Source organism: Pelobates fuscus, chromosome 1 (assembly GCF_036172605.1).
Source record: "Pelobates fuscus isolate aPelFus1 chromosome 1, aPelFus1.pri, whole genome shotgun sequence".
Lineage (NCBI taxonomy): Eukaryota > Metazoa > Chordata > Amphibia > Anura > Pelobatidae > Pelobates > Pelobates fuscus.
Genome location: NC_086317.1, coordinates 337,494,102 through 337,521,961, shown reverse-complemented (window position 1 = coordinate 337,521,961; position 27,860 = coordinate 337,494,102). Strand labels below are relative to the sequence as shown.

General features: G+C 38.5%; 2 protein-coding genes across 4 annotated transcripts in view; one reads left to right on the top strand and one right to left on the bottom strand.

Annotated features, from left to right (window-relative positions):
* UBAC2 (UBA domain containing 2) overlaps positions 1 to 27,860 on the top strand; it is a 162,392-nt gene that overhangs the window by 52,967 nt on the left and 81,565 nt on the right. The window lies entirely within an intron of this gene.
* On the bottom strand, positions 682 to 25,031 carry LOC134565769 (G-protein coupled receptor 183-like). 2 transcript variants are annotated; one of them, XM_063425421.1, is made up of 2 exons: positions 24,970 to 25,031; positions 682 to 2,545 (listed from the first exon to the last, which is right to left on the bottom strand). In XM_063425421.1, exon 2 carries the CDS (start codon positions 2,540 to 2,542, stop codon positions 1,448 to 1,450), a length of 1,095 nt encoding a protein of 364 aa, XP_063281491.1. In that variant the 5' UTR covers positions 2,543 to 2,545; positions 24,970 to 25,031; the 3' UTR covers positions 682 to 1,447. The 2 variants fall into 2 exon arrangements, with proteins under 2 accessions (XP_063281491.1, XP_063281497.1); XM_063425427.1 differs by having other exon boundaries at positions 682 to 2,542; positions 24,970 to 25,005.

Below are 27,860 nucleotides of genomic sequence, written 5' to 3'. Positions count from 1 at the left end.
CTGATCCACTGTGCAGCACTGCCACAGGAAGCACCTCTAGTAACCATCTGAGGAGTGGCCACTGGAGGTGTCCCTAGCCTGCAATGTAAACACTGCCTTTTCTCTGGAAATACAGTTTTTACAACAAAAAACCTGCACGGTCAGGCTTTAGACATCAGAACAACTCCATTAACCTGTAGTTTTTCTGGTGACTATAGGGTCCCTTTAAGTAGGGAAATCTGGAACCTAACTGAATCACGTGTACCCGGATTATATTCGAGAACTGAAGTTGACAAGTGATATAAAACTTTGCCAGCCACACTAACTTCAACCAAAACATTGTATTTGTTGCAGTAACCCTTAAAATGATGTTTGTTTTTTTTGTTTTTTTACCTCTAGTGGGAATTTTTCTTTATTTTATCCCCTTATTTCTTGTTTTTGTTCACTTCGCCATTGTACAGTCATGCAAAAATGTTGCATAAATACAATACATTGATTTCTGAACATTATTTAATACAGTTTATACATAGATTAACAAAGTATTATAAATGGCAATATAACAATTTTCTAACCATATCGGTGAAAATAAAACATAGTCATTAAGAATGTATTACATTGTATTTGTAGTTTAACCCCTTAGGGACCAAACTTCTGGAATAAAAGGGAAGCATGACATGTCACACATGTCATGTGTCCTTAAGGGGTTAATAACCATTTCTCTTTAAAATTACCTGCATGTTCTTTCCCTTTGATAAGGATGTAACAGTCATATTATTTTTTTTAATGTAAAGAGCTACTCTAATGTAAAAGAACATAATAATGGTCCTTTAAATGCACTTCTATATGTGTCACTGTTTATAGTGTAGGATCAGATTTTCAATGGCAGGACTTTTTAAGTATCATAGCTGTTAGTTGACCCCCATAAACTGTGTGATGTAATAAACTACTTTGTTCCAAAATATTCATAGTAGTTTCCATTTATTAAAAGCTCATGCTCTTACTTCCGTTAAATATATTCACTTAGTGAATAGTTGGAAAAGTTGTCCGTTTGTGGAATAACACATTTAGGAGATAAGGATGTGCATTCACTAATTTTTTTCTGTAATTGATAACATTCCTAAATATACTCTTTCTAGGTAAATCCTTTGGTGTTATTATTTTATTATCTGATCAAATATTGGCAGGATATTAAAATATTTCTTAATGATATTGTAGTAATTATAGTACCTGTGAGCTATGTTATACCTGGTCATAAGCTCACCCTTTATGTATCCTATTATCCCCTGTTCATTTCTTATTTAATTTATTATACAATATTCGTTTTGCAGTTTGTACAGTTTTATAGCACAACAGCTTCAATGAAAGTAAATTCACACACCACTTAATTCATGAAATATAAACCAGTTGTATGTAGTTCTTTCAATGTTTTTTTTTTTTTTTTTTTTTTGCCTTTGGTACGTGGAGCAGTTTACAGTTTTTGTAAAGGAGTTATTAAATGTTTTGTATTTGTTTGAACATTTGTTAAACTGTGAGCAATATCACGGGAGCTTTCATCAGCGGCTGGTCGTGTGGCACTGGAAGACGAAATGCTACCTTGCTGTCCAAATATTTTCATGAGTCTTCTCTTGTACCCTTTGCATGCAAAGAAGTAAATAAAAGGATCCAAGCAGCAGTTCAAGTTCATTAGACATACCGTTACGTGGAGGGAGATTTGAAAATAAAGTTGCTCCTCGCAGTCCGGTGTGTATGTTAGCTTCTTCACCATATGTTGCATAATTGCTATATGATAAGGTGTGAAACAAAATAAAAACACAACAATAACTAAAATAATTGTGTTGATAGCTTTTTTGTTTGTGCCAGATTTTTCCGTAAGCGGGTTCTTCTTGGATGCTTGATAAAGCGTAATGCTTATTTGGGAATAGCAAAAGAGTATTATTACTAATGGAGTAACATATCCAACGAAACATGCGCCAAGAAGAATAAATGGCAAATTTGGAATGATTTCAAAATTTGGGTACTCCATGCATGTAATTGCTCCGTCGTGTTCTTTTTTTGACATTTGCTGTAAGAGCAGAGGAAGAGTTTGAGAAAAAACAATAATCCAAACAACGATGCAAATGATCTTTGCATATTTTACTCTTCTGATTTTATTATAACGGTATGGATGCACCACAGCAAAAAAACGGTCAATGCTCAAGCAAGTCATGAAGTTAACGCTGGCATATACATTGATATAAAACATGAGGGATGTAATCCGACAGAACGCCTCGCCGAAAGGCCAGTTGAATCCAAAAGCATAATATATTATTCTCGTAGGCAAAGAAATAGTAAAAAGTACATCCGAAACAACAAGATGTATGGAGTAAAGAGTTGTGGAATTTAGCTTTCGTCTGTTTTGATGGATTACTGCCAAAGCTAAAATGTTACCAAATAGCCCAATAAGCAAAACAATACTGTAAAAAATTGGCAGTAGAATTTTAGCTTTATTTCGGTGAGCATATAAATCACACGTCTGGTTGCTGATATTCTTTGGAAGTATGGTTGTCATCGATAGATCGTCCATCTTCTACAAAGAAATTAAAAAGAAATGATAAAGTCAGATGAAACTTAAGCTTCACTTAGTACATAATTCATGTTACACCAGAATCAGATAGGCAACTTTAAGTCATGTTACCGCCTACCCAATGACCGTAATATATGCTACACATATTAAAATTAATTTTCCATAGGAATGTTTCATTAAAGAGCATGATTGATCTCGGTAAATACAAATAAATGTCAGTTATATTTTAACCCCTTAAGGACGCGGGACGGTTCAGGACCGTCATCGGCATTTTTGCGTTGCCGACCGACGACGGTCCTGAACCGTCCTAAATTTAAGAGGTACTTACCCGATCGCCGTCGTTCCCCCGGCGGCGATCGGCGTTGCTCCCGTTGTGGGGAGACTGCCTGCAGCCCAGACAGTCTCCCCATGGCGGATTAGGACCCCTGTGGCCATGTGATCGCCCAACAGGGCGACCACATGGTCACAATAGGTGTCCTAGACTCTGCCTGCAGGGGGACTGTCTGTGCTGACAGGCAGTCTCCCTGCCAGTGTAAAATCCAAAAAAAATTAAAGTTATAGTGAATAAAAAAAAAATATTATGATATATGTGTATATATATGATATATAGACATATATTATACCTATATAATATATGTCTATATATCATATATATAATGTCATGCTAAGTGTATTTTTATATTAATATGTACATATATTAATATAAAAATACACTTATAATTAATTTGCACACGTATATATATAATATATATAATAACTATATATATATTGTATATATATATTATTATAAAATACGAATAATAAATAATTTAAATTAAATTTAAAAAATTAAAAATAATAATAAAAATTAAAAAAAAAATATATATCTATACGAAATGTTATTCTAACTGTATTTTGATATTAATATATATATATTTATATCAAAATACACTTAGAATGAAATTGTATATATATCTATGTATATATAAATAAATAAAAAGAATACAAACTATTCATATGTCCATATACAAAATGACATAAATAATTATATAAATATACACGTAGACTTCAAATATATAAATATGCATACATATTTAAATTCTACGTGCATATTTATGTAATATTTTTACATAATTAAGTTATTTTATTGATTGCAATTTAAGGGACCTGCCTGCCAACCCAGGCCAAAAGTCTAGAGAATTTAATTTGCTAGCACTGTATTTTACCCTGTAACGTTCTACGACACCCTAAAACCTGTACATGGGGGGTACTGTTTTACTCGGGAGACTTTGCTGAACACAAATATTAGTGATTCAAAACAGTAAAACGTATCACAGCGATGATATTGTCAGTGAAAGTGACTTTTTTTGCATTTTTCACACATAAACAGCACGTTTACTGATGATATAATTGTTGTGATACATTTTCCAGTTTTGAAACACTAATATTTGTGTTCAGCAAAGTCTCCTGAGTATAACAGTACCCCCCATGTACAGGTTTTATAGCGTTTTTGAAAGTTACAGGGTCAAATATATGGGTCAAATATTTTTACATTGAAAATGACCAGGTTGGTTACGTTGCCTTTGAGAGCGTATGGTAGCCCAGGAATGAGAATTACCCCCATGATGGCATACCATTTGCGAAAGAAGACAACCCAAGGTATTGCAAATGGGGTATGACCAGTCTTTTTTAGTAACCACTTGGTCACAAACACTGGCCAAAATTAGCGTTCAATTTAGTTTTTTACTTTTTTCACACACAAACAAATATGAACGCTAACTTTGGCCAGTGTTTGCGACTAAGTGGCTACTAAAAAAGTCTGGACATACCCCATATTGAATACCCTGGGTTGTCTACTTTAAAAAAAATATGTACATGTGGGGTGTTATTCAGCGATTTATGACAGATAATAGTGTTACAATGTCACTATTGATACATTTTAAAAATATATGTTTTGAAACCGCAATATCCTACTTGTACTTATAGCCCTATAACATGCAAAAAAATAGCAAAAAGCATGTAAACACTGGGTATTTTTAAACTCAGGACAAAATTTTGAATCTATTTAGCAGTTTTTTTCATTCGCTTTTGTAGATGAATAAAAGATTTTTCACATAAAAGTCAAAAAACGTATTTTTTTTCAATTTTTCATCATATTTTTTCATTTTTTAAAAATTAAATTACATGAGATTATATAAATAATGGTATGTAAAGAAAGCCCCTTTTGTCCTGAAAAAAACAATATATAATTTGTATATGAACAGTAAATGAGAGAGCGGAAAATTACAGCTAAACACAAACACCACAAAAGTGTAAAAAGATGCCTGGTCGCAAATGTACAACATCGCAAAAAAAGTCCAGTCCTTAAGGGGTTAATTTATACTATGTTCTATTTCTAACACATTTCTCTTCATCTTTTTTAATGGTGGCAAATAAGGGCATATATAGGTCATCACAAGCAAATCAACTCCTACATTCATACTGGTGCTTTGAAATTGCTGTCCTCATAAGACTTTCAGCAAAAATATTTTTACTTTCCGTGATAGAATCCTGGAGAATTTTAAACACCGTGGCAGTAGCATTAATCTGTTTGTTTTTACATATACATTTGGTGAAGAAAAAATGATTATTTTTCAATACTTTATAAAGGCAATAATTTCCATTATAAAAAAAAAAGAACATAGCGCTGATCATTTTCATATCTAACTATATTCAACATAGGATGAATGTGGAATACATGATCTACATTGCTTATTTACACCTGAGAATTCATGAGAAATAAATGTTTTGGGTTTTTTTTTTCTATCGTTTTTACACTTTTAAAACATATTTTCTCATGAATGCGGGTTGGCAGCTAATCACATGGTTTGCCAATGACTAGTACATTTACACCTCTAGGAGCCAACATTTCATGTTATTGTATAATTAATTGTTGCTTACAGCAAAAAGCACATCATACCTTCCTGTGCAGTTCTTAATCACATTGCTAAAGCATATGTTGAAACACACTTGTGAAAAGAAAAACTTGAGACATACAAGCTAGTTGCAATTAGCTAGTATAGATATGTACAGTAAATAAGCTGCCTCCCCCAAAATGCTAAAGTGAGTCACTGGGCTAGGGTTTAACTTGTATTGCAGGCATGCAGAATCAAAGATCATTAAGTGTGGGAATTTATGTTGTTCTTCTTTTTTTTTTTGTGTGTGTGTGTATGACTGTTATCTCTCAGTTTTTTATTTAAAGAAAATCAGATTTCAATCTGAATGATTGCGTGTTCTACTGTGGCTGCACCAAAGGGCACATGTTATCTGTGAAAAGTCTGTAACCTTGTGAGCTGGGGTAACTATCTCATGCATCTATTTGTTTTCCTGAGCCTCTGTCAAATTAAAATTTCTAGTACTATTTCACTACTATTTATGTCGACAGCTATACGTATTGAATATACATAGTAACCTGATTTATGCCTTAACATCCAACTCCTCTTATGTTAATGCCCATTACCCTGTATACGGCCAATTAATAAAACACACAAAACATGTTATTGCAAGATATCCTGTGTAAAAAAAAGTAACCAACATCTGTGCGCAATTGTTGGCTCACTTCAAAATCCTATTCTAGTGTCAGGGGCATTATTATAAGGTCATTTTGATCTTTGCTCGTTTGTTCCAGTTACATTGTAAGGATACAGTTATTGAGTTCCCTCTATTATAAGAGCATTGTGTATGTCTTCATTTTGATTTCATTGTCTACAATAAAAAGCCCCTAAGCCCCTATAAATAGCATTCATGTTGTAGGCGTAAAGACTTCTGTTGACTGACTAATTTGATTACTAATATTTTTCCTCAGTTTGGTTTAACAAAGGGGCTGGTGGTACCCTCACCTTGTGATATCTTGTGCGTGTGACTAAGGGGAGTGCAGTGAACCATAACACACACAGTCATTTTTATACACATGCTTGCAGATACAGCCAGGTAGCTTCAGAGTCCATTCATTTAGTAGGAATCGGTTATTAAGATGAAGACACTGCTGGTTTGCCCAGACTATGTTCCTGCCAGGCGTTCGTCTCCAGCAATCTGTGTTTTGGCGTCAGACCTAGGCCACTGCTTGATAAGATTGCCAAAAGATTCAATACTGTCAGAAAAATGTTCCAAATTACTATCTGCAGAATCCACCATCAAAATCTCTGAGATTTTTTGTAGAAAAATCATTTGGAAAGTTCTTACAGTATTGAATTATTTTAAAAGCTTATTAAATGGAGGCCCTAGCTCTGTATGGGTTTCTACATTATGATTTAATCTGGTCTATTTTACCTGACCTTATCCGTAGTTGAGGTGTTTCAAGAAACACTAAAGCTATTAAAACTGATAGTTAGAATAATAATTACACACCTTTCGTTACGGTTTGGGCAAGTTTCTCACATCTACCACTTCTAGTTTCTCTCACAATGGGCTGATGACATTAATTACATTTTTTTAAAAATATTTTAAGATATTTGAAATCGCATTTTAACAAAATTCTCACTGCAATTTATTGCCCTTTTAACACAGCTCTGCTAAAGGAAAGATGAGATCATAACAAACTACATCTAGGAAAAAAACGTAGTGCTCTCAGCTAGTGTATACAGCAAGGGAATGTAATAGTCAACATAAAGACAAAATGCTGGCTAGTTGTTTGTGGGAGGTAATGCAGCTCACTGCTCTACATAAAGAAACAGGGTAAATGCTAGCACAAACGCTCCGCATACTGGTCATATTGGCAGAAGGTGAAGGATAAGTCTACTGTATGCATAACAGTTAGTATGCAAAGTTGATGCAGTATTTTATTGCAAATCTTTTTATTGAGGAACGACTGCATAGCAATACAAAACAAAAACAATGACATGCAACTGGCAAATTCACAAGGTTACATTGATTCTGTGTGAACAAGCTTCAGCTTCAGAGTGTTTCAATATCCCTATTTCATCCTCCCTTCGTATATTTCCCCAAATCTGAAACTTGTTTGTGCGTGTATTGATAAATAGACCAAACGGTAAGACCCTGGTACCACCTAACAGTTCCAACTTCCTATTTAAAGTTGAAATATGTCATGCTGAAGATAGAACCTATTAAGAACAGACTGTTTTCAGACTTAAAGCAGCACTGTCATGCCGAACTTACCTTCCCTCAATCTCTTCCTCTTATCCCCCTCTCTCAGGATCTGTTATTCTTTTCTTCCTGTCTTCTTTAGTTTTCTTTAAAATCAAAAGACAATGTAGGGACTCTTTGCCTTCTGGAGGATTCCTCCGCTTGACCAGCTCTGACCAGCGGAGGAGCAAAGTGTGCTTCATTTCCGCTGGTCAGAGCAATTTTCCCATGATCCCTAGCTTTCCTCCCAGTTCCCACAATGCTTCCTGTCAGTATTGCCGAACGTCCTGTCACTTAGACAGAACGCCGGCAAAACTGCCGAATTGCATCCTAACAGAATGAGCACTGTTTCTCCATTGGTGTTAGGATGCAATTCGGTACTTTGATCGTATCGGAATTTCATTCTAATGAATGAAACTCCGATCCTATTCATTGCTGCGGCTGCATCTTGCAGCCGCTTAGTAGATAACTCCCTAATTCCCACAGTATCAGGGAGCTATCTACTAAAAGGCTGAAAGACCTAAATTGGTCTTTCAGCCAAATTTACTAACACTAAGTAAAGATTACTTAGTATTAGTAAATAATATGCCCCTACTCGCTATACCGCGAGTAGGGGCATGTCTAGTAAGCAGTGACAGTAAGCCTGTGGCTGCTCACTGTAAAAAAAACAACAACCTAATAACCCCCCCCCCCCCCGCGCGGGGGTTAAAGATGGGGGGGACCTACTGTCCTCCCCCCTGGCCCCCCCCCTGTGCGGTGGGTGGGGGCCCTAATAAAACAATAAGGGGGGACCTATTATCCTCCCCCCCCCCCTGGCCCCCACCCCTGCGCGGTGGATGGGGGCCCTAATAAAACAATAAGGGGGGGGACCTATTGTCCTCCCCCCTGCCCCCACCCCTGAGCGGTCGGTGGGGGCCCTGATAAAACAATAAGGGGGGGGGGACCTATTGTCCTCCCCCCCCCCGACCCCCACCCCTGCGCGGTGGGTGGGGGCCCTAATAAAACAATAAGGGGGGGAACTATTGTCCTCCCCCCCGGCCCCCACCCCTGAGTGGTGGGTGGGGCCCCTAATAAAACAATATGGGGGGGGACCTACTGTCACCTTGATGGGGGGGTTCATTTAGGGCCCCCACCCACTTGGGACCCCTAGTCACCTTGATGGGGGGGGGTTCATTTAGGGCCCCCACCCACCGCGCAGGGGTGGGGACCAGGGGGGGAGGACAGTAGGTCCCCCCCCCCCCCATATTGTTTTATTAGGTCCCCCCCTTATTGTTTTATTAGGGCCCCCACCCACCGCGCAGGGGTGGGGGCCGGGGGGGAGGACAGTAGGTCCCCCCCTTATTGTTTTATTAGGGCCCCCACCCACCGCTCAGGGGTGGGGGCCAGGGGGGGAGGACAGTAGGTCCCCCCTTATTGTTTTATTAGGGCCCCCACCCACCGCGCAGGGGTGGGGGCCAGGGGGGAGGACAGTAGGTTCCCCCCCCTTATTACCATTTTTTTTTTACAGTGAGCAGCCACAGGCTGCTCACTGTTTAGTGGACATGCCCCTACTCGCGGTATAGCGAGTAGGGGCATTGGGGAGATTTTAATCTCCCTTGTGCTATTATGGGGGTCATATTGACCCCCATAGAGTGAGGGGGGGACCTGGGGGGCTTATGAAGTGGTGGGGAGCTCTGCTCCCTGCCGCTTCTATAGTTACATATTACAAGGAGGGAGCTGCACGCTGGTAGCTCCCTCCTTGTAATAAACTGAACGAACAAACGAACACTGATACTCAGTGTTAGTTTGTTCATCTGATTTTTTCTATTCATTCATTCGTCTGTCTGATGAATGAATGAATAGGTGAAATTCCCGTTCGCATGTCCATGTGCGAGAATCTCACAGTCTGTCTAGTGTGGGCAGATGACGTGTCCCACAGGGACTTCACCTACCCACACAAAGATGGCGGCGCCCTGAATAAAGATCGGGGCAGAAGATAAAGAATAAAAAATAGGTAATGTGGGGGGCTTAGGGGCATTTGGGGGTGACTAAGGGGTCGATTGGATGTAGTGGAGGCGGGAGGGGGGTTAAAAAAAAAAACGGGATTCCGCATGACAGTGCCGCTTTAAAGGGACAATGTAGGCACCCAGACCACTAAAGCTCATTGAAGTGGTCTGGGTGCCAACTCCTATCACCCTTAACCCTGCAAGTGTAATTATTGCAGTTTATAAACTGCAATATTTACCTTGCAGGATTAAGTCTTCCTCTAGTGGCTGTCTACCAGACAGCCACTAGAGGGACTTCCAGCTTCGTAGACGACTTTTGGTCGTCTAAACGATTCTAGACGTCCTCAAGCTATACATAAGGACCTCCAGCGTCGCCGGAATCCCCATGGGAAAGCATTGAATAATGCTTTCCTATGGGGAGGTATAATTGCCATTGCCGCGCATGTGCATTAGGTCTCCCCCGCCGGCGGACGTTGGTGGGGGAGGAGCATGGGCAGAGCCCGACCCAGCGCTGAGGGACATTGGCGCTGGATTCAGGTAAGTGTTTGAAGGGGTTTTAACCCCTTCAGAGACGTGAGATGGGGGGTGGGGGGCAGGATCCTGGCACCAGAGAAATCCTTTAAGCAAGCTTTCATGGTGCAATGTTTTAGGTACCCTGCTCTAAATTGGCAGAACAGAAAAACTCTGCAACTCCTTGCAGTCTGATTGACTCTTTTATTTAATCCATTATGAACCTGGTAAACATACATACATACATAAAAATAATAATTGTTTGGTGTCTAGATTAGTCATACACAGGATAACCTTTATTTGCTGATTTAATTGGAAATTGCCTCTACTTCATGGAAAGTATTATGTACCCTAGCTATCACTTCCTTATTCCTATTAGATTTATACATCTTATTATTTGCACACTGAAGATGTGTGCATGCTAGTCAGTAAAACTCAATTGAAACCATGCTTTTCTACATAAAGACTCATTTTTGCTGATTGTTATAATCTTAGCATTTACAACCAGATGGTTTCATGTTTAGAATAGTACATTTTCAGATACGTTTAATGGGGTTAATACAGTGGGATTAAGATAGTTTTCTGAACTCTGTATGTTTATTTTATAACAATGTTTTCCTGTGTAAAAGAGGCATAGCATCTCTGCAGACACACATTTACAGTTGTAAAAACTGCAAATCCAAGCATCTGTGATGTCTTCTAGATCATGGGTGTCCAACCTTTTGGCTTCCATGGGTCGCATTGAGCGCAGAGTAATTGTCTTGGGCCACACATAAAATCTATAATATAATTAATCTATATAATAAAATGTAAAAACCCTGTTTATTAATTTTGCTAAGTAGATAACTCCCTTATTTGTTATCCTTATGGGGAATTGCCATATTTAAGGATACCAAATTAGGGAGCTATCTACTAAATACATTCACATGTATATGCATATGCACACATACCCACAGATATACACACACAATCACAGACACACACATACACTCACAGACCTATGCGCACAATAACAAATACACACACACAATCACAGACCTATACACAGTCACATACGCACACATAATCAAAGATGTACACACTCAGACATACACATACAATCACGGACCTATACACACAATTACAAATATACACACACAATCACGGACCTATACACACAGTCACATACATACACATACAATCACGTACATACACAAACAATCACAGACCCACACACACATACAATCACAGACCTATACACACAATTACATACATGCACGCACAGTCAGACCCACACAAACACATACAATCACATACCTATACACACAGACACACAATCACAGATGCATACACACATAGTCACAGACCTATACGCACAATCACATACCTACAAACAGATAATCACAGACACACACACATAATCAGAGATATACACACACAATCACAGACCCACACACACAATCACAGACATACACACAGACCGCCCACCACACACACACACACACACACACACACAATCACTGACAAATCATACACAAAAATTACATTATTCACTGTGCCATGTAGTGTGTGTGTGTATATGGATACATATATATATATATATATATATATACACATACACACACACACACATGCTCACTACATACAAGCTCACTGACACACACACACGTTTACTACACACAAGTGCACTGACAGACAAGTTCACTTTCACACACACACACACACACACACACATGCTCACTACAGACAAGCTCACTGAAACACAAACATACAAGCTCATTCACTAGCAAGCACATACACACAACGTCACTGACAAATTAGCTGAAGCTTACCTGGCACTGTGGGAGCCATTTCTTGACCTCTTCTTGCTTGAGTGGGGGGCAGGGCTTGATTCTGGGGGTGTTACTTATGTGCAGGAGGCGAAGCTTGCATGCAGGGTTGGAGCATGGACACGGAATTGCCGAGAATGGTGAAGGGAGCCTCACAGTGCTCCCTCCGGACACTAGCACCCTAAACGCGGCTGCAGCAGCCCCCAGCACCCCATTTATTATTCCCATCGGACTGACAAAGGCTGTCACAGTCCGAAGGGAAAATTATTTAAATGAAATTTTATTTCATTTTTAGAGCTGTCTGCCCAGGTGGGCCAATTAAGTCCCTCTCCACCCAGACTGCAACCGGGCCGCACTGCTAGCGGTCCTGGGCCACATGCGGCACGTGGGCCGCGGGTTAGACACCCCTATTCTAAATATAAAGAACTGTCCAAAATAATCTTACAGAAAGCAATGTCAGAGTGTGACATTGTGAGTGGATTAATGTAATTAATTTAGCACAAATGTGAACATTGCATGAATATATAGCCTCATGCTACGTAACTAAAAATGAATCCCTATTTCATGATGAGATCTTTTGAGAGATTTGTTCTCATAAAGAATAAATACATGTTTTTCCTGAATTTTAAATAAAAACTTTTATTTTTAAGGTGTACAAACAGTACAATGGTTTTCTGAGTAAAACACGTAAGCAAAATATGGGACCAGATACAAGAAAACATAAAGAAAAGAAAGATTCTGACCCTTACATCTCTGTGTATCTGTAGGAAGCATACAGCCAAACATTTTGAATAGACAAAGAGGGAAGTTTATGGGTGCGGCCACAGGCAGGCCTGTTCTGATAAATTTTAGGTGACTTACTGATCACAATTTATGCAGCTAAAATATAATTCAGAACAATGTATCTTATTTACCCAGACTGATTTACAAACATATTTGTTTTAGTTTAAAGGAACACTATAGTGTCAGGAATACAAGCATGTCTTCCTGACACTATAGTCCTGGTGTGGTCCCACTAGCCACGCTTTGAAAAGGGGATTTTACTCACCTTTTCTCATGTGCCGCACTGAACTTGCAGCTGCAGGCTCCGCCTCAAACTTGATTATCTCAGCCTATCCATTGCTTTCCAATAGAAAACCATTGGGAGGCTATTGCGCATGTGCAGCAAAACTTCACACTGCACCATTTAGCATCTCCTCGATTTTTTTCCCCCCCAAATTCGGGACTGTCCCTCCAAAATAGGGTCAGTTGGAAGATATGATATAGAAGTCCATAGAGACTATGTACTGACACCATATGCAACCTATTTTAAGTGGTATAGTTAACAATAGCAAATTATTTGACTCTGTCTGCAATTCCCACAAATATTTCACAATATTTTACGAACATTTTCAAAATCACTAGAAAGAGGTAATTAGGATGTGCAATTTAAAATATGGTAAAATCAGTCATTCTTTCAGTGTCGATTTTGCACTTGTCACTCTGCCATGACCAAAAAATCCATTGATTTGATTGCTGCTAAATCCACTGTTGCTACTCTCTCCTAATTTTCCTTGACCTTTCTGCTGCTCTCGACACTGCTGATCATCAACAATTTCTTCTCATCTTCCATAATCTTGGTCTACAAGACTCTGCTTTCCTGGTTCTCCTCCTACCTCTCCAAGCGCTCTTTCAGTGTTTCTTTTTCTGTCTCTTCATTTTCTCCGCAGCCCCTCTCTGTTGGTGTTCCCCAAGGTAATTTCCTTGGTCCCCCACTGTTCTTGATCTATGCTGCCTCCCTTGATAAACTCATCCACTCCTTTGGCTTCCAATATCGTTTCTATGTGAATGATATTCAAATATATCTGTCCTCTCCTGATCTCTTGCCATTCCTGTTGACTCATGTCTTTGACTGCCTCTCTGCTATTTCTAACTGGATGGCTGCTCACTTCCTTAAACTTAACATGTCCAAAACAGAACTTATGGTCCTTCCTCCCGCAAGTGTTGCTACTTCCGTGTCTATCTCCTACAAGTCAATGGCACTACCATCAACTCTACCCCAACGGCTCGCTGCCTAGGTGTTCTCATTGACTCCAACCTCTACTTCACCCCTCATGTCCAGTCACTCACCAAATCCTGCCACTTTCATCTCAAAAACATAGCTTGCATCCATCTCTATCTAATGCCAGATGCGGCTAGGGTGTTGGTCCATGCCACTGTCCTCTCTTGCCTTGACTACTGCAATCCGTTTCTCGTGGTCTTGCGTGTTTCCAGCAGGCCCTGTTACAGTTTATGCCTGTCATCTTGCGGTCTGCCTGCAACTCCCATGCGTCCACCCTGTTACACTGGCTTCCCATAAGATTTAGGGTTCAATTTTAAATTCTGGTTTACAATCCTGTTTACAAATCTCTACAGAACGCTGCTCCTACCTACCTTTTCTCACTAATGCACAAGTATGTCCTGTCCAGGCCCCAACACTCTGCCGAAGATCTGCGCCTATTCTCTGTGTGTACTCGTACTTCTGACACCCACCTTCAGACTTCTCTAGGGCTGCGCAGTTCCTATGGAGCTCCCTTCCCTGCTCCGTTAGACTCTCAACCAGTCTCAGTTTCATCAAAATATTTTGAGAGCCTCACTTCTTTAGGAAAGCATATCAATTAAAATTTGAATAGCGCTCCCTCCCCATACCTTGGTAACCCATCCTGCTTCCTCACTTGCAACTGTGCCATCCAATAAACTAACTAACTACACTGTAAACTATTCCAGTAACCTACTTTTTCCAGTACATGAAATGCATCCTACCCTTACTGCTTGTGTGACCCCACTCCCTCTAGAATGTAATCTTGTTTGACCAGTGCCCTCAACAACCTCTATTTTTGCGTGTCCAGCTCGTCTTGTTGCAAATACGTGTCTGTTAGTCCACCCATTGTACAGAGCTGCAGAGTTTGTTGGTGCTTTTTAAATAATAATAATGAAGCTGACGTTTTAATGCACTTATCAAATTTCCATATGTGGCTGCAAATTGGCCCATATCACCCAAAAGTGCAAATACATGTTAGAGAAAGCCAAGTTTTCACAACTTTAAATCTTTTTAGCAATATATCTTTATATGTTTATAGTTCTATTTCATAAAAAATGTCTGCCTCTGTCCGATGGCATTTCAATCAGAAATGTAGCATTAACGTGACGACATTGCACTGCATAACCAGTCACCCAGTAACCTGTCTCTTGTACTCATACTGGCCTGTTTTCTATACTATGAGCATATTCCATTTGGTCCTTTCTCATCTCTGGAATTTTTTAAAATTTTTTTTTTAATCCAGCATTTTCCTATCTGAATATATTTTCTTCTAATGTAAATAGAAAACTGAATACAATTTCACACTAAATCATTCATTTTCTTTAAAATTGACTACTTCTGTTACCAAGACCCATGAAGAAGAAATGCCTATATGGTATGTGCCTTGCAGGCAATATATTGTACATAAAGCATAATTCCTAACCTTGGGGGTTGTTGGATTATTTATATACAAATCCGCTTTCCTTTTTAATCTGCGGGTGGGGGGGTTCCTTACTCCTACCTACAGCTAAGTTTAGTTTTTTTGTTTATTTAGTTTTTTCTTTTTTTTTTTAAACTATTAACTGTGTTTAGTTTAATTTAATTTATGTACATAATAAAGCAGCTACCATTTAAATTGTGTATGCAGGGATTCCTTTTCAATACTCTTGGGTGGAGAACACTTGTGGTTTAGTTATATATTGGGACGCATATTAGTGGCCCCTGATGGAGAACGTATTTATTATTACGCTTCTTGTAGTTCCTACTTTGTCGATGATGATATGTTTGGTTGTGTTTTAATGAAACTCCAAAACAGTCAATATGGATATTTCATAAAGGTTTGATCGCTATGAAATACTCAGAAGTGACAGAGATGTTTTATAATTTTTTTATATGGTTTGAAATTAAACTGAAAAATTATATTAAATGTATAAATATTTTCATTCATCTTCTAAATTGACAGTACGACAATTTCTTTCTGTTTTTTTACAATTCTTTTTTTCAACTCTTTGGTGTTTCGGTAAATGCAAAAATCAGTTAGGTATGTGGTTTTGTGGCTATAAAAACTGCGAATTTCCAAATGTGCTTTGACTTTCCATACAGGTTTTTTTTTTCCATTTGATCATACATTCAAATTGAGCAAAAAAAACTATTTGTTTTAAAATGTGTATCTGTGTGCACATCATACACCATATCCCTCACTTAAAACTCTCCACTCCTCTGTGGATGGATTCCAAGCGATATGTAAACAGTTCAGCAATCAATTATCAAGAGCAGACTTCTTTAGAAGAAACGACATTAATGTTTCAATACAAACTTATTTCTAAGAGATATTTATTAAGAGAGGAGCGAAAGAGGATTGTATATGTAGTTGAAAGGTTTGACACCGAGTTTGAGAGATTTGGGAAATGTGATAACATGTATTTTTAAGATTGGGTGGTAGCTGTACAGATGTATCTCTCATACCACAAGTTTTGGCAACACCTAGATATATTAGTGTTTATCTCATATTGTTTTTTTTATTATTCATACCCCTCCAGTCTATTTTGGAAGTAATCAGCTTGCGGTTTAATATAAGGGATATTTACAGTATTCTAATGTCTCTTCTAAACCAAACTCCCCTCCCAAAAAGACAGCTACAGATATGTGTATATATATTTAGGGCTGCACTCACCTGAACATGCACTTATAAGGGTGCTGCTGGGGCCAATGCATACAACATACAAGATGTAGCACACTCTCTCATTCACTAAACTGCAATTCAAGTTTCACAGAATGTAATAGTTTCACCTAGGCAAACATGTTTAAAAAAAAAAAAAAAAAAACTATTACATTCTGTGATACTAGTGACAGTCCCTGAGTAATACTCAGAAGGGGATTGGAAGCGACACTAGAGGATCAATACTCCAACTACTGGTAGAGCAAGCAGCCACAAAGGATTTTAAGACCAGACAGCATGTATTGACTACAAAAAAAAGCCTATAACACAATGGCACACACATGGATACTGGAATGCTTGGCTCTATACAAGGTCAACAAGTTAATGAGAACCTTCATCAAGAACTCAATGGGCAAGTGGAAAACAACTCTAGAAGCTAATTCCAAGACAATAACCAAAATTAGCATCAAATGTGGCATATACCAAGGTGATTCACTATCCCCAATGCTGTTCTGCATAGGCCTTATCCCCCTTAGCCAGATCAAGAGTGGATTTGGAAACAAGTTCACGAGTGTAGCTACCATCAGCCACCTACTCTACATGTATGACATCAAGTTATATGCCAAGAATGAGCTGGACACTGACTCACTGATCCACCTAACTAGGATATGCAGCAAGGATATCGGAATGGGCTTAAGCATCGTCAGTGAAGTATAGCCGATACCTATATAGGCACTGTGAGCAATGGGTCCACTTCTGGATTACCCTTTAAATTTAAGGAGTTAAAAGTTTCTTACTTTTTTTCTAAATAATTAAAACATGTAGATCAACGTTTCAGTCCCCATCCGGGACTTTCCTCAGGATCATAGACTATATTCAAGGAACTTTTAACTACTAAAGACCGGGAGTGCTAGCCTATCCCTATATATGTATAATACACTGCTAAACACAAATACATACACCAGTCAAGCCATAAGCCAATAATAGTTTATTATTAGTGACACTAATCTCTAATTTACCTCGCATTAAAATGAACCATAGTCACCAGAACCACTACAGCTTAATGTAGTGGTTCTGGTGTCTATTGCCTATCCCTGCAGGTTTTTTAATATAAACACACACTGTGTGCAGCACTGACGTTAGTTCATATGGCAGATCATATGGGTGGGGCATTGTGATGTTACATGGTGGGCAGCGTATATAGGGCGGGCGGCAAATTTTCCTTTTGCCTATGGCGGCAAAAATCCTTGCACCGGCCCGGCACAAACTAATTTGCATATGCTCACCCCGAATCCTTTGCGGTAGTAACATCACTGCAAATTTGTGATTTCTGTGGGAAAAGCAAGTCTTATAGCTTGACTGGTGTGCAGATTTTTGCTTAACATTGTATTAACTATATATATGTGTGTGTGTGTGTGTGTGTGTATCTTTTGTTTTTCTGAAATGTGGTTTGCTTATCTAGTTCAATTAAAATAGTGGTTAACTTGCATGTTTTGGTTTGTTTCAGTATATTGCTTTGCAATGACCTACATTTTATTCTAGGAATTGTATTACACTGGTGACCATTGCCTTAGTTGTAACTTTTTCACTAATCAGAGATGTAACTAGAAACCACAGGGCCCCGGTGCAAAAATTGTCCTGGCTGCCCCCCCTGCATCTTCCCTCCTTCCCCACCCTTCCATTTGTATAACATAACACATAGAGGTTCATACACAGACACACATGCTAATACACAGACCCAGAGATTGACACATTCAGAAACACAAAGAATGACACTTCTGCAGATGCAAACACTGACACTGACACACATGCGGATACACATATAGACAAACATTCAGATACACAGAATGACACGCATATAGATATAAACAGTGACACACATACGGATAAATAGGGGCACACACGGACACACATGCAAACAGATACACATACAGACATACAGATACACATACAGACCCACAAGCAGACAAACAGATCACATATAGACCCACATACAGACAAAGAGATACACAGACAAAGAGATACACATACAGACACACATGCAGTCACACACACATACACACATCATTACAGGCGCACATGTAGACAGAAACACATACACACACACACACAGATATACAGATACAGACATTCACACACATGCAAACTGTTAAAATGTTTGGTCACCCTCCTGTTTCCTACCTTTTAGGTGCAGGAGGAGGACTTCCCTGGGGTCCAGTAGCTGGCTCAGGCTCATGGGAGTCAGTCTGGCTCTCTTCTCTCCTTCGCTGGTGCTGTCCTCCCGCACGTCTCTGTGTAAGCTGGGAGGAAGTGACGGGTTCCTCCCAGCTCTGACATCATCACAGAGGTCCCCATCGGGTTGCCCCAAGAGCCCTTCAATGCAGCCCCTGGCAATTGTTTCACACTGCTGGAGCTGCACCACAATGCCTGCCGGGCACCCCTGTCGCAGGGGTCGACAGGATGGCTAGGCCCCTGTGACCGCGGTAGTCCCACCATTGTCTCTGACCTATAATGCAACTGTAATTGTGTATACTAAAATAAATGCTACAAAAGAACCATACGTATCCCAGTTAAGCAGTGTCTCTGCTGTAAAACAATTATTGTGAGTAGTTCCTGTGGCCTTCTTAAAGTGGCACTGTCAACGCCTGGGGACTTTGCCGAATTCGCAAAGTCCCTAAATGTGACATCGCTGCTGGTGATCTGGTGGCCACGGTGGCCAGGTAAGGGTGAAATTACTTACCTGAACCTGCGCCCTCACGAGCACCACCATCTTGATTGGGATGCTCCCCTTCAACTAAGGAGCCAACCTCACTGCTGGACTCTCATGCATGCACAAGAGTACAGCATTGAGATCTATGGTGGATCCCACAAGACTGCGGGATCCTCGATAGACACGGCCAATTCCCTACAGTCATCACTGATAACTAATTTTTAATGTGGGGGTGACAGTGCCGCTCTAATAAAAGTACTGGAAACCTTATTTCTTATTTCAGAACTAAATATTTCTGTGACATTATTGATAACGAGTATCAGCCAGTGTTAGCTGGTGAGATTTGAACAAGTTGTGGTCAGTAATTTGTGGACAGAAATTATAATCTAAATTTAACCCCTTAAGGACACATGACATGTGTGACATGTCATGATTCCCTTTTATTCCAGAAGTTTGGTCCTTAAGGGGTTATACTATCTGCCTCACTTGCCTTGAGTTGAATCTCCTCTCCCAAAAATTGACTTTAATGGAAAATTTTACAAGAAGTAAAATCTTTATTGATGTCTTTATGCATTGACCTAATGTTGCTGAAAGCATTATTGTACATTGCAGGAGAATATGCGTATGAAGTCATACTTTTGTAAGACAACGAACATCAAAGGGTTGGCATAAATGCCAGAAAGGAATTCCTAACCATTTCTTTGCCTTTGTATATTGATACTGGAACAAAGTAGTTAATATAATTTTTTTTTAACAAAATATAAAAAAGGAAGAATGCACTGTTATAATAAACTTGCATTCGTCAGAGCTGTAGGCCTAATGCGTCCATGCTTAGCCCTTTGCCTATCTGTAAAATGGATTGAAAATCTATATTTTATAGCAAATTCAATTTGTAGCGCTTATTTTACCACTTTAGAGTGCTAGACCTTTATTTTGAACTATCATTGCCTCTTATTCTTGTCTGTGTTAAATAAATTGCACTGCATGATTAGGGGTGCTGCATCGTTATTTTACATAATAGATCATTTATTGTTTAGGTGTTTTAACATAACCCAAGTCTCACTTTGTTGAAAATAAATTCCTCATGCTTTATGCACATGTATACTTTAGTGCAGCAATTGTATTTGCATATAAAATGTTCTATTGTTTTTCATTGTTTTACTCCCCCACCCACGTTTGTAAAGGGAAAACAATCTGCGTAGAATATATCTGTAAACAGATGATCAGATGATCAGATGAACAGATGAACAGATGATCAACTCCTCTATCTCCATATATATCTAGCCATTTTTGCAAATAAATATGAAACCTCCCTCTACCACCTATATAGCAATAATATTGTAAAGCTAATTGTTCTGAAAAGATATATTAAAGAGACACTAGACCAATCCACCTAAATTAAATTAAATGGTCTGAGTGCAGTACCTCTCTTTCAGTCCTGCAATCTAAAACGGCAGTGCTTAAATTGAAGGGCTAAACATACCTCTAGTGACTGTCTTCCTGATAGCCTCTAGACTTTTATTCTGTAGCAATGATCGTTATGTGATTTTTGATGTGGACATCATTAATGGATGTAGTGGTTTCCTAGGAGTAGGATTTGATTGGAAGAGCGTGGCATCTGCCAGGCATACACTTCTTGTCCTCCAATGCTTCACTATAAGATGCGTTGGATGGACTTGAAGCCAAGGAAGTGATGCTTGCAAGATTACCTCATTGTGAGTCTTGGTGCTGGAAAAATATTATTTGCCTTTTCAAAAAAAAAAAAAAATAATAATTTATGGGGGCCCTTGCACCTAAATAAGGGGGAACACTTATTTCTAACGCTAAGGTGTTACTTTAAGCTTGTGCTACTTTTTAAGAGTGTTCTTAAAAATGGGATTTTTATGAAATCATGCCTATTTTATCAATCTCAGAAAGATATAATGCTGCGATAAGCCCTGAAGCACTCAAACCTGTGACCATGAGGTTAAAATTGTTCTTTAATGTAGTACAGCTATTCAAAACATTGAGATATCTCAACAATATAATACTTTTAACGTGAAAAAAATAAATCACAATGACATTAAGCTTCACCAAAAGCCTCCTGTTATAATTGTTGTGCTTAGGAATGTCAGTTTCCCATTATCGACCTCTCCTCCTTGATCTTGTTTCTCTTGAATTCCAGGAGACAATTAGGCAGTTAGTGGAACACCTGATCACGGAGGACAATATCATAATACAGAATGAAGTGACAAAAGAACAGCTTTCACAACCACTGATCTGTGGTTGTAAAATGTGTTCTTGCAAATTACTTCCAGGAATTATGAAACAGAGGTTTGGTTTAATGACAACAGGTTCATACTAGATAGTGTAGAAATGGACAGCCTTATTGTGTTGTTTAAAGAAACAACCAAGCACCATACACACTACACTGTAAGAAAGAGGAGGGAAGCAACACCTGACAAACCCCAGGTAAAAAGTCAAAGCTTTAGAAATAGTTTGATGATCTTTAGATCTTGATAAAATCAAATGAATAATCCGTTTGATATGTTAATTTAAAATATTTTACCTATGAGGTACTAAAGGTACCTGCAGGGCCGTCATTAATGCAGGGCAAACTGGGCAGTTATTCCTGGGAGGTCCAAAGCAGCTGCTCCGTTTACCTATCATGGTACAAACAACTTAAAAGTAAATTACATTCAATCTATGCATTGTATAGTTCCTAGCAAATGCATATATTGAGGAGGAAAAAAAAAAGGTATTTAAAAATAGGGCCTTCCCATAATTATCGATCAGATCCTCAGCATAGTGTTTGCATAGCGTTTTATGCTAACAGTTGAATAACAGGTCAAAGCATGAGAACCCTCCTCCTGCTGGTTCTCCTGTTCTCTGGCTCTGTTCATACACTGTGGTTGCAATGGTTACTCCTAAGGCAACATTCTTTTGCTGGCTATAAGAGGATCGGAATGGAGTCAATGAAGCCAGTGTGTCAACTGAGGGATGAGAATTGCCCTACTAGGGGAAGTAGCCTATTCTCTCACAGAACAAAAAGGACACAGATGGGACCCAACGTTGGTTACAATACTGTAACACTCACAGAGCTGCAGAAATGGCAGCTCTGTACTAAAGGTTCTATGTTAAAACATTAAAACCATTACAATGACTATTTCATTTATCTCCATTATAATAGATTGTTCAGAGACTTTGGGATGATTTCAGATAAAATGAACATGCCCGACTGTTTCACTTTAAATACATTGTGTTTAAATGTATAACACATAGTTAAATTCAACAACATTTCTAGATGTGATAATTTTAATAAATAATTATGATTTTAAGTAGAGATGGAGAACTAAAAAAAAACTCAGAATGGAAATGCAATTTAGCATGTTCATCAAAATATATTTGTGACTGATGGCAATCACAATTTCCTCCTTGCTGAGTACGCTCAACAAAGTAGCCACACAGTCAGGTCCCTGCATCTTATTTCATGAACATGGCAGTGCTAGTAGATAGCTTTCATTGTATTTGTCTTGTAAATACAATAGGTTCATTGATTGAGCAGTGAATTGTAGTGAAATGAAAACCATATTGCAAAACGTAGCCAACCTGTATCATGCCGAAATCAGGTGACCTTGCCAGCTAGTAGCTATGGCTTTTAATTCAGTACATTTTAATGTGAATTCCTTTAAACGAACAGTACACATCTAAATAGAGTTTTTCTAGAGCTGACTTTAGTTCCCAATTCCTTAGTGACCCCAAATTACTTTTTTTTTTTCGTTACTAATTAGAAGGCTTAAAAGTCATGCCAAACCCTCTGGATAGGAGAGCCAGGACTGTTAAATTGCAGGTCTCATACCCTAGTGTTCCATGATATCACGCACGCATGCACAGTACCGTCACGGTCGGTCATAGATAAACATTGCATGTAATGATTCTCTTTGGCAGAATACGGTTCTCATAGAGGGGCACTGGTTTGGACTGTCATCCTGGGGGCCTGTCACTAACTAAAGACATTAAGACTAGATATATATTCCTAATGCTGCAGTGTCCCTTTAACTAGTACCGCTCACTAAACACTTTGTAACAGTGAAGCAGTATACTTCAATGTGTAGAGAATTGACAGTACTCTTATGACTATTTCAAATTAATGTCATACTTTGGCAGTACACGTTTAATTGCAATATTATTACAAAATTTGGGAACATGAAATAATGGAAATATATGTTGTTTAAAATGTGCATTCCTAGTGTTTACTTACTACTTTTTTTAGTTTTTGTTATTTCTATGAGAAATAACTGAAAATGCTATAGGAAGGATTTATTTCACTAATTATTGAATTGTGGTTGATTGACATCCATATTGCAACAGTTAGTCTAGAATAGCCAAGATGGAGAATTCCGTTTTTCCCCCGTCCCGATACAAATTAAACTGGGTATTATCAGGAATTTACTATTTCACATTTCTGATAATTGCCGAGTGATGAAAACTTTCCAAGATACCTATTCTCCCCTCTAAACCACGGGCAATTCTCTTTATGATTCGCCACAGACATTTCTGGTTAAATGACTAACCCCAACCGTGTCAATCCAAACCCAGCGAAGTTTCAGTATAGCTGCTTACTGTTCATTGTAACACTAGAATACATGGCTCCAAGCACAGTTGTAAGTGTTACCATGTGCCAAAGTGAATTTGTTCAACCTCATTTTGCACAAAAAAATAAGCAATTTAAAAATGTTTTTTTGCAAATGATTTAATAGGAATGCTATAAAAGAACTGTGTTTAGCATGGTTTAACTTCATGAGCGATTCCTTGCCTTGCTTATTCCATTGGCAATTAAAACAATTCAATACATTATTTAAACCTACATCCCTAGAATATGCATATGCGTTGTTATCAAGATAGAGCAGACTTGTGAAATCCTGAAAAGTGAATTGATAAGATCTACTTTGTTGCTTATCTGTTACATTACTAGACATCTGTTCCCAGATAAGAACATAACCACTTTATCTGAGTATCTAAAGATGAGCATTGTGAAACTAGTTTGTCTGCAATGTTCTGTATTCGATGTTCTCCATACTTTAATAAAAGATAACGAACGGTCTATTGTACTGGTCAAGTACAATTTCAGATTAGAATAAAATACATTAAACTCAAGTTTTTAGTGTGACTTTTCATATGTTGCTGGATTGATTTACATGCCATAAATCATTCCTGAGTAACACTGATATATAAATAGCATTGTGACATGAATTAAATCCATTGTGACATGAATTAAATCCATATATATATATATATATATATATATATATATATATATATATGTATATACATACACACACACATATATACTGTGTGTGTATATATATATATATATATATATATATATATATATATATATACACACACAATACAATAGTACATTATTTATGATTTAGTAGTTAGTAGTTGGCTGTAATGCTTTTTCCAGCAAGTCATTTTACCAATAACATGATTTGGAATTAATCTCCTAGCTTATGAGAAGAAAATACTCAAATCAAGTTAAAAAGAGAACTCTGTTTTAAAACAGAGTAATACAACTATAGGATAGCAATGCTAAATATATTTAAAATAAAATACTTATGGTTTCTATACTCACAGCATAAGGTTCTCTGTTTCTTGTAGTATTCTCACATGGAGTTCAAGTGAGTGAAATGTTCCCCTTTGTTTTTCAAGAAACTTTTTGCCAGCGCTTCCTCTGCTGTCATAATCAGCAGGTTTTTTTGAGTGTGTGGCTTAAATATCTAAATGTGATAACATTTTCCGTCAGTAGCTTCACTGTGGGAAGTGAAAGCATTTTAGAGTTAGTTATTAAATATTAGAAAACTGACAAATTAATTTAAGGTGGAATAAATACAAGTTGGTTTGTTTTAATATTCTATATTTCCTACCTAACAAATAAAAAAATACATAAAAACCTATGTTTTTTTGATGTGGAAATAATTTGACAGACACTCAGGACATGCAGTTCCTGAAAACTATGCATGGGAAAAGGCAAAACACATCACACACATTAACTACAGCCAGCAAACATCTCACATACATTACACACTGCCAACAAACATCAATTTCACTGCTCACAGCCAGTAAATGTCACACACGCTTTACATATAGCCATTAATTCTCAAACACACTACACACAGCCAGCAAACATCACACACATTACACACCTCCAGCATCCAACATCACACACATTACGCACAGCTAGTGCACACAGCCGGTACACATGGCACACACATTAAATATTGCCAGCAAACATTACATACAGCCAGCAAACATGTTGTCACACACATTACACACAGCCTGCACACAAATTCTATGGGAGGGAAAGAGGGACTCATTATGGGCTGGGGCAAAGGGTGAGACATTAATGGTTATTTACCAAATTCAATATTTTCCCAAGTGAATGGAACACTATAGTGTTAGGAACACAAACCTGTATTTCTAACATAGTGTTCTTCTCTGCATTTAGTTTAAGCCCTCCCCTAAAATCGAAATAATTTTTTCTTCAAAGGGTTTTACTCGCCCTTTGTCTCCAGCGCTGAGATCCAATTCTTATAGCTTCTTGAACACATCAAAACCTCTTAGAGAAGCATTGAGTACAAAAAGCACATGCACAACCTGCACTTCTCTTCTCCTATCAAATGGAGGTTAGCTGTGAGTTTGACTCAGTTCTCACAAATCAAACAGAACCTAGCAGTGTGTTTAACCCTGCAATGTAAGCTTTACCATGTTCATATTGCTAGTTTAAAACCAAAGAATCACCGCACCCAGTCCACTTGATTGAGTTAATGTGGCCAAATGCTTTGATTATAGCCGAGTTGGAGAAATTTTCTAAATCAGTGTTTTTAATCTCAGTTTTTTCCATTTAGATATAATTTACGAGAATTCAGAGTGTCAACATGCAGGGCTCTAGGCAGATGCCCCAATCTGAAATAATTTTGTATGTCAGGACAAGTACCGGTAGATTGTTTTAATAGACACAGATTGGGCTACTGCTTTAGATTCTTGGACAACTAGAATTTTTTTCAAAATGTTTACAATGCTGATTAGGACATTGTGTAAATATGTTTTTTGTTGTTGTTTTTTATAGAACAATGGCCATATCCATTTATCTTTAGAACATATCTAAGATTGTTTTAGTTAAATGGCTTATAATTCAACTAGACCACATACTATTTGATTGCATCCCAGCTGAAATACAGTCAATACAGTTTATACATTCATGTCCACCTTTAGGTTACTTGAAACCAAGGGGAACCGAATTCTGTCTTTGGACTTGGTATATATTGAGCAGGAAACTTAACATCAAGTTCCCACCGAGTTTGGCTAAACCTTTCAGTTTGGTCTAAGTTGTGGAATATTATTCAATTTAACAGTAATGATGATTGTAAACTTGGATTTATGTGTTAAGAAAACAGTTCATGAAGCAGGGATAGGGTTGGATTACATTTTATGTACAATCTTATAAACATGGTATAATTCTTCACCAGATTTGCTGCTTTTTAAAAACCTTTTTTTTTTAAACTTTCAAACAGAACGTCTTTGAAGAAAGAAAAGTATATGAATGTGTTCACAGAAGCTTTGTTGCAATAATCCTCACTGTTTCCAGTGTTTAAATCATATCTTTCCATACTGACAATAATATGTGTGAAACAGCAAACTATTTCCCTGAAGTTCAGGTTTAATCAGTGTTGCGTTTATAACATTGTAGCATTTAAAATGAATAATAGGTTATGGCAGTGTCTAGAGCTTGAGAAATGTGGCCACAGTTTCTCCTGGCTCCTAGGAATTTAGTTAAATGATTTTAAGTGGTCATGGTGGTCAAGATGAAACGCTGCACATATGGAGTTAAAATCCTTTGCTCCACCTCTGGCAGAGTTTTTGGGTGTTATTAGCCAGCTCAGAACAAGAGTTCTGGCTGGCTAGCATATTGCACATGTTGCTCAGAGTGGTCAATGAATGGGCGAGGGCAGGGACGGACTGGGAAATAAATTTGACCCAGGCATTTTTCAATCACAGCGGCCCCCTGAGAAGGATGCGGGGCCAAAGAGGGTGTGTTTTGTCATCACTAATGATAAGCACGCCCCCTCTCAAAGTGAGCATGTTGGTTAAATGCGCAGAGCCCCGCTGAAGAGCTCTAGCATGAGAAAAAGGCCCTGTATTTGTTCTGCACAGCGCAAGCAACTTTAATAACATGCTTGCGCTGTGTTTAAGTTTAACTTGTATCTGGTGCCTCCATAAGTGGGATCAGGGCCGGCCTTAGCGGTGTGCGAGCTGTGCGGCCGCACATGGCACCATGGAGCAGGGGGCGCCCTGCGGCAGACACAGCTCACACATGGCCGGCCGGAATTAAAAAAAAAAATTGCGGCAGGGGCGGAGCTTCCTGTGTGGCGGGGGCGGAGCTAAAAGCGCCGGAAAACTGCTGCAGGGGAGCAGGAAGGAGTCCCTGCTTCCCCACCAAACAGTCTCCAGGAGCTGCAGTGCCTC